Below are 12,005 nucleotides of genomic sequence, written 5' to 3'. Positions count from 1 at the left end.
CCGAAACCAAGAGTCAGACACTTAACTCCCTGCACCAGCCAGGCGTCCCCACTCTCTAGTCTTTACAATAGTGTTTTCATCCTTGTTTTTAAGACCATCGAAGAATTGGAGAAGGAGATGCTGAATGGACAGAAGCTCCAAGGACCTCAGACCTCCGCTGAAGTGTACCGGATCCTGAAACAGAAGGGGCTGGTCGACAAGTAAGTCCCCCACACTGTCCCTGCGACCAGAGGGCCACCCCCTGCTTCCCTCATGACCACCAGCCCAGTCAGTGCACATGGGCAGAGCTGTGTGCAGAACTCCACTGAAATAGTTCCGCCCTCATGTGATGTGAACATTTGTGGCAGGAAACCTCTTCCTGCCCTGAAAATGAGTGTTGACACAAAACCAAGCTCAGCTTCAGGGGGAAGAACTCAATTCTCCTTTTTTTTTTTTTTTTTTGAGAGAGAGAGAAAGAGCAAGCAGGGAGGTGTGTGGGGGGGAGTAGGCAGGCAGGGCAGAGAGAGAGAGAGAATCTTAAGCGGGCTCCATGCCCAGTGCAGAGCCTGACACAGGGCTCAGTCCCACGACCCTGAGATCATGACCTGAGCCGAAACCAAGAGTCGGATGCTTAACCAACTGAGCCTCCCAGGGGCCCCAAGAACTCAATTCTCTAAAGCATGTTACAAAACATGAAGTTTGAGGTCCTGGTTTATCCTGTAGGGTGTCTGGTAAGAGCTACATGTCATAAGTTTTGAATTAAAAAAAAGATTACCTTGTTATTTGTTATAAAAAGATACAGTCTTGTTAATAAAAGGTCAGAGAGTTTGGAAAGGAAGAAGGTACAAGTTACCCCGGAATTCTACCACTAGCAATGACCTGCTTTAAGGTTTGCTGAGCAACTTTACAGTCTGTGTGTCCTGTGGATGGACAGGTGCCTCTAGCCTCCACTGCCCTTCCGGGATGGTCAGCTGCTAAAGGTGGGCTTGGGACAGCCTGATTTGCCACCTGATCGAGGGAATAAACCCCATAGCACCACAAAGCTGCCAACCTCTCTGCAGTTGCCCGGTGGCCATTTCGCTCATTTGCTGAGCCTTCTTCTATAACCATGAGGCCAATGACACCATCTAATAACTGCGTACACAGCATATTCTGTGTATCCTTCACTCTTCGGGAGGGAGGGGGGAGGTTTGCTTGCCTGGAAGAGGAGGGGGCCGGGCAGCTGTGGGGACACTGCCAGGTGTGGCCAGTCCGGAGCACACACTTCTCCCTGAGCCGGTGATGGTTATAGACGTGTTTGATGGTGCTCTGGTGTGTCTCCTTCCTCCTCTTCGGCTCAATCCAGATGTCTGCTGGTCCCGACCACCCACCTTTACCTCCCCTACACCCAGCTCTCCTCCTCTCTGGACCAGTACACACTGATCAGCCATAGAGTTCCCTATGGAAAGTTGAAAAGGAGGGAGGACAGGACATTAGTCTTCCTTCTTTAATTTGCATTTTAGTTTTCTGAAATGGCTTTCAGAACCAGCCAGGCAGAGATGGAAGTCATAAACAGGCCTCCAGAGGAGAATTACCTTTAAATCGTGGCTAAAAGGAAAACACCTCCAGTGGGCATGGTTTTCCTTACATACTTAAGGGCAAACAGCGATGTGTTTGTGTGTGGTGGGGCTACTTTAAGGACCATTATCAGGAGTTTTTTAAAGTCTTAAGAAAATACTTGTGTTTGTGGATGCTGATGATCTCCTAATCACGGTTTTAAAGTGCCATCTGTCCGCTACCATGGGGCGTATTTGACAGGATCCTATGAATGGATGAGTCTGTGTTCATCGTGGAACTTGGGGAGGCTACGGATTGGAACTGGCGTTCTGGGATCAGTACCTGCGCCCTTTTTTTAAAAAAGCAAGTGTAATCAAGCAGGTGAAACTTGGCTCTGAGCAGATTCCCCCTCCTCCATCATGTCCTGTTTTCCTTCTCCTGATTAGAAACGGAACAGGCTGCGCCTGTGCTTAATGAGGCCACTGCCAGGTTGGAGGGGATACCACGCTTCCATTCTCCCTTGATTTTTTTTCCCTTTGTCATCCCAGCCATCGCTACTCTACTCGGGTCTTCCTCTCTTTCCTTCTTCCCCCCTTCTCTTCTCTATGGTTCTAGAAAGAGCGGTGAGTGGGAGGGCAGCATTTCCAGCCACCTGGTGGCTTACTAGCCGCGTGGTCTTGGGCAGGTCATATTTTTATCTGTGCCCCAGTTTTCTCTACCCACCAAATCAAACTGGTGCGCCTGATGATTGCCATGGTGCCTTCTACCTCGAGTATTCTAATTCGCAAGCCTCCTGCTCATCCAGAATGAGTCCTTAGGTTGGCATTTGGGGCAGCGCCACTCAGTTCTGTACCCACGGAACTTTCTAACACCATGTCCTGTGACGCCGTACAACCCCGTCTTCAGTTGAAGCAGACCTCCCTTTGCCCCGAGACCCCTTTCTCAGAGACTTCTGTGCGCCTCTGTCCTCCTGCTGTTTGGCCTGCCTGGACAGCCCTCCTTGATGTGTGTGTCAGCCCCGACCACCCTTGAGGCGGCCCGGGTCTGTCCTCAGAGCAGCCTTCATCCACCTCCTCCAGATGCAAACAACTTTCCCCGCTTTGAACATGCTATTTACACCAGCGATTGGCAAACTTTTTCTGTAAAGAACCACATAATAAATATTTAGTCTTTGCAGCCCACATATAGCTCTCTGTTGTGTATATATATTTTTTCCTTTTATGGCCCTTGAAACATGTAAGAATCGTCCTTAGCTTGCAGATAGTACAAAACAGACCCCAGGTCAGGTTTGCTTCTCAGGCTGTGGCTTGCTGACCCCAGGTTTAGACAGTCCCGCTGCTCATGTGCTGTGGACGTCTTACATAAACACACAGTTTTACTTTCATTCTTCTAGATTTTTTGAGGGGGTGGCCAACATGCTCCTGGTTTAAAAAAAAAAAAAATTCGAATCCTAGAAAAAGGCACCCAGTGAAAAGTGATCCCCACCTTCAACACAGGAAGCTTTCTGAGTTTTTAGTATATCCTTCCATTTACAGAATGGATGCTGCGCTCCACGTTCTGCCCTGCTTTTCTTCACTTGAGGATGATTTGAAGATCGTGCCACATTGGCACCAATAGGGCCTTATTGATAATACTCCACATCCTGCGCATGGTTGAAGATTGACACATCTTAAGTCCTCAGTGTCCATTAGTGGGATGGCTGATTGATTTGGCTTATGCCAGTATTTTTCAATGAAATAATTGTCTTTTGTCCTCCTTTCATCTCTAACCTCATTTAGAGAGCTCCCCAAACTGATCTAATTGGACTTATAGCATCTTATGTTATATAAAATAAAATTTAGATGGGCAGTCTAGCCTAGTGGTTGAATCTTGGCTCCAGAGTCAGAAACTGTGCCTCAGTTTCCTTATCTATGGAATGGGGATAATGTTATTACCCACCTCATAGGGTGGTTGTGAGGATTAAACAAGTTAATTGTCCATAAACAATTCCCTCCCCCTCCCCACCCATACTCCAAATCTCTTGTTAGCATCCCATCTACACAATTTGGAAGTGCTGATTGTGAAAGTCGGGAGCGCTTCTGGCTGCAAGAGCAATGCCCAGTTTAAAATGCCTCAAACAATAGGGTTATTTTCCTCATGGAACAGGGATTCTGGAGGTGGACATTATTACTGTTGGCACAGTGCTTCTAGCTTAGAATCTCAGTGATCCTGTTGGTCTTCCCTCAAAACCTCAAGATGGCTGCAGCAGCTCCATGCATCACATACACAGCTGCACTTACTGACATGGAGCAGGTGCAATCTGGGGGAGCAGAGTTTTCCTCCAGTGCCTCTCAAGGAGAGAGTGTCTTCCCCAGAAGCCCTCAGCAGAATTGTCGTGTCTTGTTCTCTAGAATTTGCTTCCTTGGCTAATTCTAGGAGAAAGTAAGGCTGGGAAACTGAGCATTAGGCTATTTGCAACGTTGGTAAAGAGTGAAGGGATTTGGGAATGGCTTTGGGTGGCCGTTCATCACCTGCCACCCTGCTTTGGGGACACACAAGTTCTTATCATGGGATCAGGACATCTAAGCCGTGGAAAGACGAAGGGGCTAAAATCTGCAGGCTCTAACTCCCATTCCCAGTAGTTCAATTTCAACAAATATTCGCTGAGCACCTTCCCTCATCTATGCACTATGCCAGGCCCCAAAGATGCAGAGGTGAATAAAACATCTGGGGCCTTGTCCTACAAGAGCTTGCTAGGACCTAGTGGCCATCTTGTGGCGGTGTGTATAAACTGTCACTGCACACCCACCATGTGCCAAATGTTACACTCTGCAGGTTACATGTAAGTCACTTCATACAATAGGCCTTAACACAACAGGTCCTGGCCCATTTTACAGAGCGGTTATGAAACGCCCAGAGTGGATAGATTGCAGGGTCAGATTTGACTGCCTCCCTGACTCCAAAAAAATAAAACATTCTGTACCTTAAAAAACCCACTGTGATAAGACATATGACCTATCAGGGCTGTTTGCCATTCTTAAATTAAGTTGTCATTATAGGATTCCAACTAGATAATTTTTAAAATGGCCTTTAAGACTTTATTGATCCTATCAAGCTTACTTTGGGCTGTGTGTGTGTGTGTGTGTGTGTGTGTGTGTGTGTGTGTGTTTTCAGAAGCCCAGTTGAAATTAACTGTTATTTCCTTAGTAATACCTACTATTTAAAATACTTGCTGAGCCAGCTGGACCCTGGGATAATGCTGTCCTTTCTCACGGTGGATTATTAGCTCACACCTTTGTACCCTCAGCCATTTCAAACTTTCACTTATATCTGTGTTCACATCTTGGAAAAAAAGGCAAAATAAGCCCAGCTTCCCACTTGAGATCTGCTTTGCTAATTGTGGGTGCCCACGTTGATTCTTGCAGGAATGTTCCAGACCCAAACTATTTATGGTGATGTGTGGGCCGCCTCATCTTTATCCTTGGATGATCCCTTTTGGAGGAGAGAGAGCAATACCTCCTTGCAATTTAAAATTTATTCTCCAGTCTTTTAAATTATTGACAGAAACTTGGACTCATTCCAGACTTGCCCAAGAGCCTGAGCTACAGCTCTTCATGTAAATAACCACAGACGGCCCTGCAAGGATTACCACGGGACTTGTTGGTAGACCATGCACCACAAACAAGTAGGCAGAGGATGGTCTAGGTCATACCAGCATCTTACAGCCACAGTGCAGTGGCTCTCTGCCCACCAAATAATAGAGGAATATAGAAGGCAGTCCCTTTGTTGTTGTCCAAAGTAGCACACCCATCTGCAATCTGTTAGGCAGGAGAGGAAGACTCATTTGTTCTGTGAGGTAAACCAGATGGCTCAACTTGTCTTTTTCCACATTTCCTCCCAACCAGGTTCCCGTTGTTTACGGCAGTGTATCAGATCTGCTATGAAGGCAAACCCGTTCAAGAGATGTTGTCTTGTCTCCAGAGCCACCCAGAGCACGTATAAAGTGGATGGTGCAGCATGTCGGGGAACGTGCTGCCTTTCTGATCAGTCTTTTTCGTTCAAATGGAAACTGGGACTGGGCAACACTATGTTCGCTTGACCATAATCCTGTCATGGGTGCGGATGCATTTTTACCAGTTCATTTCTGAATTGCGAGACACAATTCACTGGCTAAGATGTGGTGGGCAACAAATAGACACATGTGTGAATGTGTGAGTCTGTTCATTTCTCATGCTGTGGATGTTTCTATGAACCAAAATTAAAGGTCCTTTTTAAAAATTACTTTGAAATTTTCCCACGGTGGTAGCTTAGAAGATGGGAATGATCTCAGCTAAATTTTTTACATCGAATCTATATGCATTTGAGTGAAGGGATTTTTTTTTTCCCCCCTCATTCTCTTGATGTTAAAACTGAACCAGCATTAACATGGTAGAACGGACGAGTGAGTGTGTTCAAAGATCAACATACTGTAACTTAAACTCTATCTCAAAGCCAGCATAATTAACTACTTTGATTGTGGGTTGATCTTTTTTTTAACAATTAGAGATTTTTAATTAGGTGATCCACTTATGTATCTTCCTCTTTGCAGTTTTCTGCATTTTTAGCCTCTTTTCTCTTCATTAGCTGCCAGAGTGTGCTTTCATAAATGTTCAGCAGTGGTGGAAGACAGAAAATGCATCTGGGATTTTCCTGCTGTGACTGACATGTTCTACTGATTAATGACACTTGTATGATGCTTCTTGTTGGGTAGTCCTTTTGTGCAAACATTTCCTCTAAGTCTCACAGATCCACTGAGATGGGACTCCTATTACTCCTCTTTTGAGTTGCAGTCACAGTGCCTGGTCACCTGGCGAATAGGGGCAGAGCTGGGAGTCAAGTCCAGTCTTCCTCCACCCCACCAAGTGCCCAGACCTCAGGCATCACTGGGCTGATCCAGTGATAGTTGGTTGTGACAGATGCCATGCACAGCCTTTCCTGAAACTCTAACAGGGCTTCCTGCAGCTGAGATTTGTGTGGGTCCTGTCTAGGTGGATGCCACTCAGAGTGCAGTCCTCACTCCAGCAGCTCCACTTAGAGTCTCTCAGAAATGCAGGCTTCCAGGTCCCACCCCAGACCTCTGAAGTGGGGTAAGGTATCTCTATACTTTAATATGCCTTCCATGTGTTTCTGATGCTCACTACAATTTGAGAACCACTACTTTAGAAATTCTACTCAGATTGGCATTTCTCAAACCATGTTTCATAGGACAGGAGTGTCCTGGGATCCCATGGTTGTTTGGGGAGTTCTCTGGCAAGGTCAAGTGCGTTTGGGAGAAGCTGCCTCTGCGCACCTCTCTTGAAGGCAAAGAATGTATGTTAGTATGTCAGTAGAACTTACCTAACCCAGCAAGTTCCAAACAGCTTAGACTATGAAGATTTTTTTGGCAGAGGATCTTGCCGAATTTTCAAGGGATCACTGTTCTAGGCTACGGTGACCTGAGGACAGCTCAAGTATACCCTTTACTCCCTGCCGGAGTTAGGATGAATAACTACCTACCTGTGGTATTGTTAGCTCTGAACTTTTACAGTTCAGGCCTGCAATGAATCTTCGATGAAGCTTTAAGGTGACACTGTCAAGTACAACCAAGTAGATGTCAACCTCGCTGAAACGCACAGTATGTCGAATAAGTGCTTTTAATTCTAGAATTAGAATGGGGATTACTGTATCTTCTTAAATGAGATTGGTTTCAGGATAGCATTATAGCACTTGGTAAGTGTTAAAGGAAGGTCTGAATGTCACTTATATATTCATGGATTTTCAGTCACTTTGTGAGATTTTTGACTTTTGTTTGTTTTTTAATTTTCCAGTTTGGGACTTTTTTTCCTTCTATATCTGAAACGATTGTAGAATAGATTTGGGGGGGGGATTTTTAAAAACTCAATCCAAAACATTCTGGAGGGGGTGCATTTTAAATCCTCGTACACAGAAGTCTATGAAAGCACACAAAATCTACAAGTTTCATTGATTTTTCGTGCCACTGTTAAGTTAATCAATTTTTGCTTGTCTCATGATTAATCTTTTTAAAAATTTGTATATAGATAACAAAGTGTTACTTTTTAAGATAATAAAGGGCTGTAAGCTAATTGTGGTGTCTATTAAGTAGGATAATTAGATGTGAGGAATTAGGATTTTGTTTTATGTATATTCTCATCTGCATTCAGCTTCCTACTCTGGGTTTTGTACTTGTTTTTTCTTTATGAGTGTTCTCTTGCCAATCTGAAGTCCACTAACTGTACCTCTTGAACAGAACTTCTGATATCCTGCACATTAATGGAAAAAGGCAAATTTTGTAAGTTTGTGTCTGCTGACTGTAGATGTTTATTACTCTACAAGTTATCTATTTTTGTAACCACCTGTGGTCCATCGTTTAATTCTCATTCCTTACTAATTATGGTAATAGGGAGGGAGACATCTAGAGGAAAAGCTTAATTTGTACTAGTTCAGCCAATATGTGAATGTAAAAACTTCACTGTTGCCTTGCTATAATCTAGCCTACTATAATGTGGAACAAATACCTGTCTTGAAATCCATCCTAGCGGGTGGAGTCGAGCTAAACTCCTTCTGGTTTTTCATTTAACTCTTAACTAAAACCTGGCCCCATGGCATCGGCCCACGGAGTGATGAGGTGCCCGTGTACGAAGGGATCTTTCATTTTTCCACCACTTATAATCTAAGAGCCTTTTACTTAACATGTATACTGTATCTGTTTACAGACTATAGGTGGATATAATTTAAAAGCTTGGTTTAATAAACATTTAATGCCCCAAACCTTCGCTACTGGCCTTTTTTCAATAATCAGCTTAGTTAAGAGTTTTATTTATCGAGGTCAGCTCTTTTTTCCCTGAATTGTGTTGCATTAACAATAATAGAAAGGTAATTTTTAAAAGAAGAGTTTCCTCTCTAATCCCACTCCTCAGACACATCTATTTCCATTTGCGTTCCTTCCCATGGCTTGGTGATATTTTTACATAATCATAATTGTAGGATGGAGGCCTTCCACTTCCAGCCACACAGTGCAGTAATAAATTTTAATTAATTAATTTTTAAAGGTTTTATTTATTTGCCGGAGAGAGACTGAGAGAGAGCACAAGCAGGGGGAGCAGCAGGTGGGAGGGGGAGGAGCAGACTCCCCACTGAGCAGGGAGCCTGATGCAGGGCTCCATCCCCCAGGACCCTGGGATCATGACCTGAGCCGAAGGCAGACGCTTAACTGACTGAGCCACCCAGGCGCCCCTGGAGTAATGAGTTTGAAATCCACACCACCACCACCTCAAATACCTAGAAAAGCTAGGAAGATAAAACCAGAGTCCCTTTTATATGTGGGGCTGATCTCACAAGAATGTGAGGGAAATCCCAGAGGCTGAAATAATTAGGGACTGACAGCCAGAGCAGTAAAGCCATGGGGTGGCTCTATTGCTTCCAAGAGAGGGAGTGGAAGTACTCTCCATTGTCTGAGGGTTTGGGTTGTAAAGCTTAACACTAGAACTAGAGCCTTCCAAGGGCTACACTGTCGGGAAGAAATGGGCTAAGAAAACCCATGGATAGGCACAACCAAGGAAGGGGTTCCAGGTGGAGATAAAGGTCTCTGCTGAAAACTTGTAATCATGAGTCCAACACCACAAACAGGTTTTGGGTTTGAATTTTGATATCCAGATCACAAGCAAAAAGTGGGGAAAAAAAAAAAAAGGGAACATAGGCTAGTAATGCCAGTAAAGAAGAGGCAGAAGCAAACACAAAATCACTGCAGAAATCCACTCTGGATCCAAGCTGCACAGTCCTCCCATAAACAAGGTCCCACTGAACATGCCCTTTAAAAACTAGAAAATAATTACAGAATAACAAGGGTTGGCCAGGGTGCTGAGAAAAAGGGAATCCTCATGCACTGTTGGTGGGAACGTAAATTGGTATAGTCACTGAATGGCTTTTAAGGGCTATGGAGTTTGCTCAAAATACTAAAATTAGAGTTACCATATATTCCAGTAATTCCCCTACTGGGTATTTACCCCAAAATGAAAACACTAATCTGAAAAGATAAATGCACCCTTGGGTGCCTGGGTGGCTCAGCCTGTTGAGTGGCTGACTCTTGATTTTGGCTCAGGTCATGATCTTGAGCTCCTGGAGAGTCTGCTTGTCTCCCTCTCTCTGCCCCTTCCCCAGCTCATGCTCCCTCTCTCTCAAATAAATAAATAAATAAATCTTTTTAAAAAATAAGTGACTTAAGTTACTGAAGCAAGCCCTGTTACCTTGTGGATTTCAAATTAATTACTCCAGGGACGCCTGGGTGGCTCAGTCAGTTAAGTGTCTGCCTTCAGCTCAGGTCATGATCCCAGGGTCCTGGGATTGAGTCCCACATCAGGCTCCCTGCTCAGTGGGGAGTCTGCTTCTCCCTCTCCCACTGCTGCTCCCCCTTTGCTTTGGATGGGAGGTACAGTAATGGGGCAAGTGGGAATGCTATCATGCAGTCTAGCTCACAGGATTACTTGTAAAGGTCAGTGAAAAGCAGGAAATCTTACTAACATTAAAGGAGAAAATCCACATGATCATATTAATAGCTGCTTGTGACAGAGACAATTACATGTTCACCAAATTAATTTTTTGTGAGATACACAGTTAAATTACATTTCTCAGCAACCCAACAGTTAGGTGATTGAGTTCTGGCCAATGGCATAGGAAAGAAAAAATGCCATTTGTTTGATTCTTTGTTCTTGGGTATGCTGATTGGATTTCAATTTCCAGGATGACTTGGAAGCCATCTGTTGAACAGAGTACAGCCTCTTTGATACTGGATCCCTACATGACTATGTGGAGAATATCCCCCCACCCGTGGTCCACACTGTATCGTAATAGGTACAAAAATAAAATCTCACTATTCCCTTTTCCATTTTTCTACACAAAATAGCACTTACTAGAGACATTGTTCTGCATCTTGCTTTTTTTCACATAACATTCTGTCTTGACAATCTTTTTAAGATTTTATTTATTTGATGTAACCACCTCCCTGCCTAGAATACACACATGCCCTCCAGTGCATGCAGAACCACCCACTGCCTTTCTCTGTGATGATGTAGCCAAAAATAAAGTAGGAATATCCAGGAAGAAAAAAAAAAGATTTTATTTATTTGAGAGAGACAGCAAGAGAGAGCAGGAGTGGGGGAGCGGGGCGGAGGGAGAGGGAGAAGCAGACTCCCCACTGAGCAGGGAGCCCCACAAGGGGCTCGATCCCGGGACCCTGGGATCATGACCTGAGCTGAAGGCAGATGCTGAACCGACTGAGCCACCCAGGCGCCCCTTGACAGTCTTTCTTACAGGTTGCTTGTTTTAAACTGCATTTTAAAAAACTTTCTCTTTTGAAATAATTATAGATTCACAAGAGTGAACCTATATTTGTATATATGAATTTATTTAAACCTCAAGATTTATCGTCCCCTGATACGGAGGAGGACACTGAGATACAAAGAGGCCAAAGAACCTGGCAAAATCACAGAGGTCATCATTGATAAAGGCAGGATTTGAACTCTGACTTAAGAGTTTGTGTTCCTAACTCATGGGCTACACTGCCTCCTTGGAAGAATGGCTGTTCGGAGTTAAGCAAAATCAAACAACTCTTTCTGCCAATTTGCAAACGTGTCCTATGTTCACGCATGTATAAGATTTTAAAATACTGTTCTAAAATTTTTTCTTTTTTTTTTAAAGACTTTATTTTTAAGTAATCTCTTCACCTAATATGGGGCTCGAACTACAACTCTGAGATCAGGAGACACAGGCTCTGCCCACTGAGCCAGCCAGACGCCCCTAAAACTTTCTTTTATAGGGGCGCCTGAGTGGCTCAGTCGTTAAGCATCTGCCTTCGGCTCAGGTCATGATCCCAGGGTCCTGGGATCGAGCCCTGCACTGGGCTCCCTGCTCCGCAGGGAAGCCTGCTTCTGCCTCCCCCACTCCCCCTGCTGTGCTCCCTCTCTCGCTGTCTCTCTCTATCTCTGTCAAATAAATAAATAATCTTAAAAAAATCTTTCTTTTATAGTCTTAATATTGAAGAATATGAATCTCCCATATCCTTTAAATATCTGCATCATGTTTTATTTATGACTATTCCATAATTTATTACAGATGAATATTTAAGTTGTTTTCTCCATTTCTCTTATTACAATAATTGCTGCAGCAAATAGCCTTTCACATGGTTCTCTGCTCACTTATATGAGTAAATCTAAAGGGTAACGTCCTGGAAGCGGAACTGTTGGCTCAGAGGTACGTGTGTTTGATATTTTAACAGACGCTGCCAAATTAACCTTCAAAAGGATGACTTCAATTCATGCCTCTGACCTCGCTTTCTTTCCTAATTACTACTATAACCTCTATTAGGGATTCCTTTACAATAAAGACCTGAAGTGAACCAATACATCCAAAAAAATGTGCAATTTTGTATTCATCAAGAACTTAGAGTCTCTCCTCCCTGTTTCACAGGAAAAAGTAAA

The 12,005-nt window shown here is 44.0% G+C and overlaps 1 protein-coding gene across 1 annotated transcript in view; it reads left to right on the top strand.

Annotated features, from left to right (window-relative positions):
* GPD1L (glycerol-3-phosphate dehydrogenase 1 like) overlaps positions 1–8,301 on the top strand; it is a 57,778-nt gene extending 49,477 nt beyond the window's left edge. The window contains exons 7-8 of the mRNA XM_027585781.2: positions 94–200; positions 5,400–8,301. Coding sequence (XP_027441582.1) covers positions 94–200; positions 5,400–5,496 — 204 coding nt within the window. The 3' untranslated portion in view covers positions 5,497–8,301. The remainder of the gene's footprint in view (positions 1–93; positions 201–5,399) is intronic.
* Positions 8,302–12,005: the final 3,704 nt, after the last annotated feature.

This window comes from Zalophus californianus, chromosome 1 (genome assembly GCF_009762305.2).
Source record: "Zalophus californianus isolate mZalCal1 chromosome 1, mZalCal1.pri.v2, whole genome shotgun sequence".
Lineage (NCBI taxonomy): Eukaryota > Metazoa > Chordata > Mammalia > Carnivora > Otariidae > Zalophus > Zalophus californianus.
This window is presented reverse-complemented; position numbering and strand designations above follow the sequence as displayed.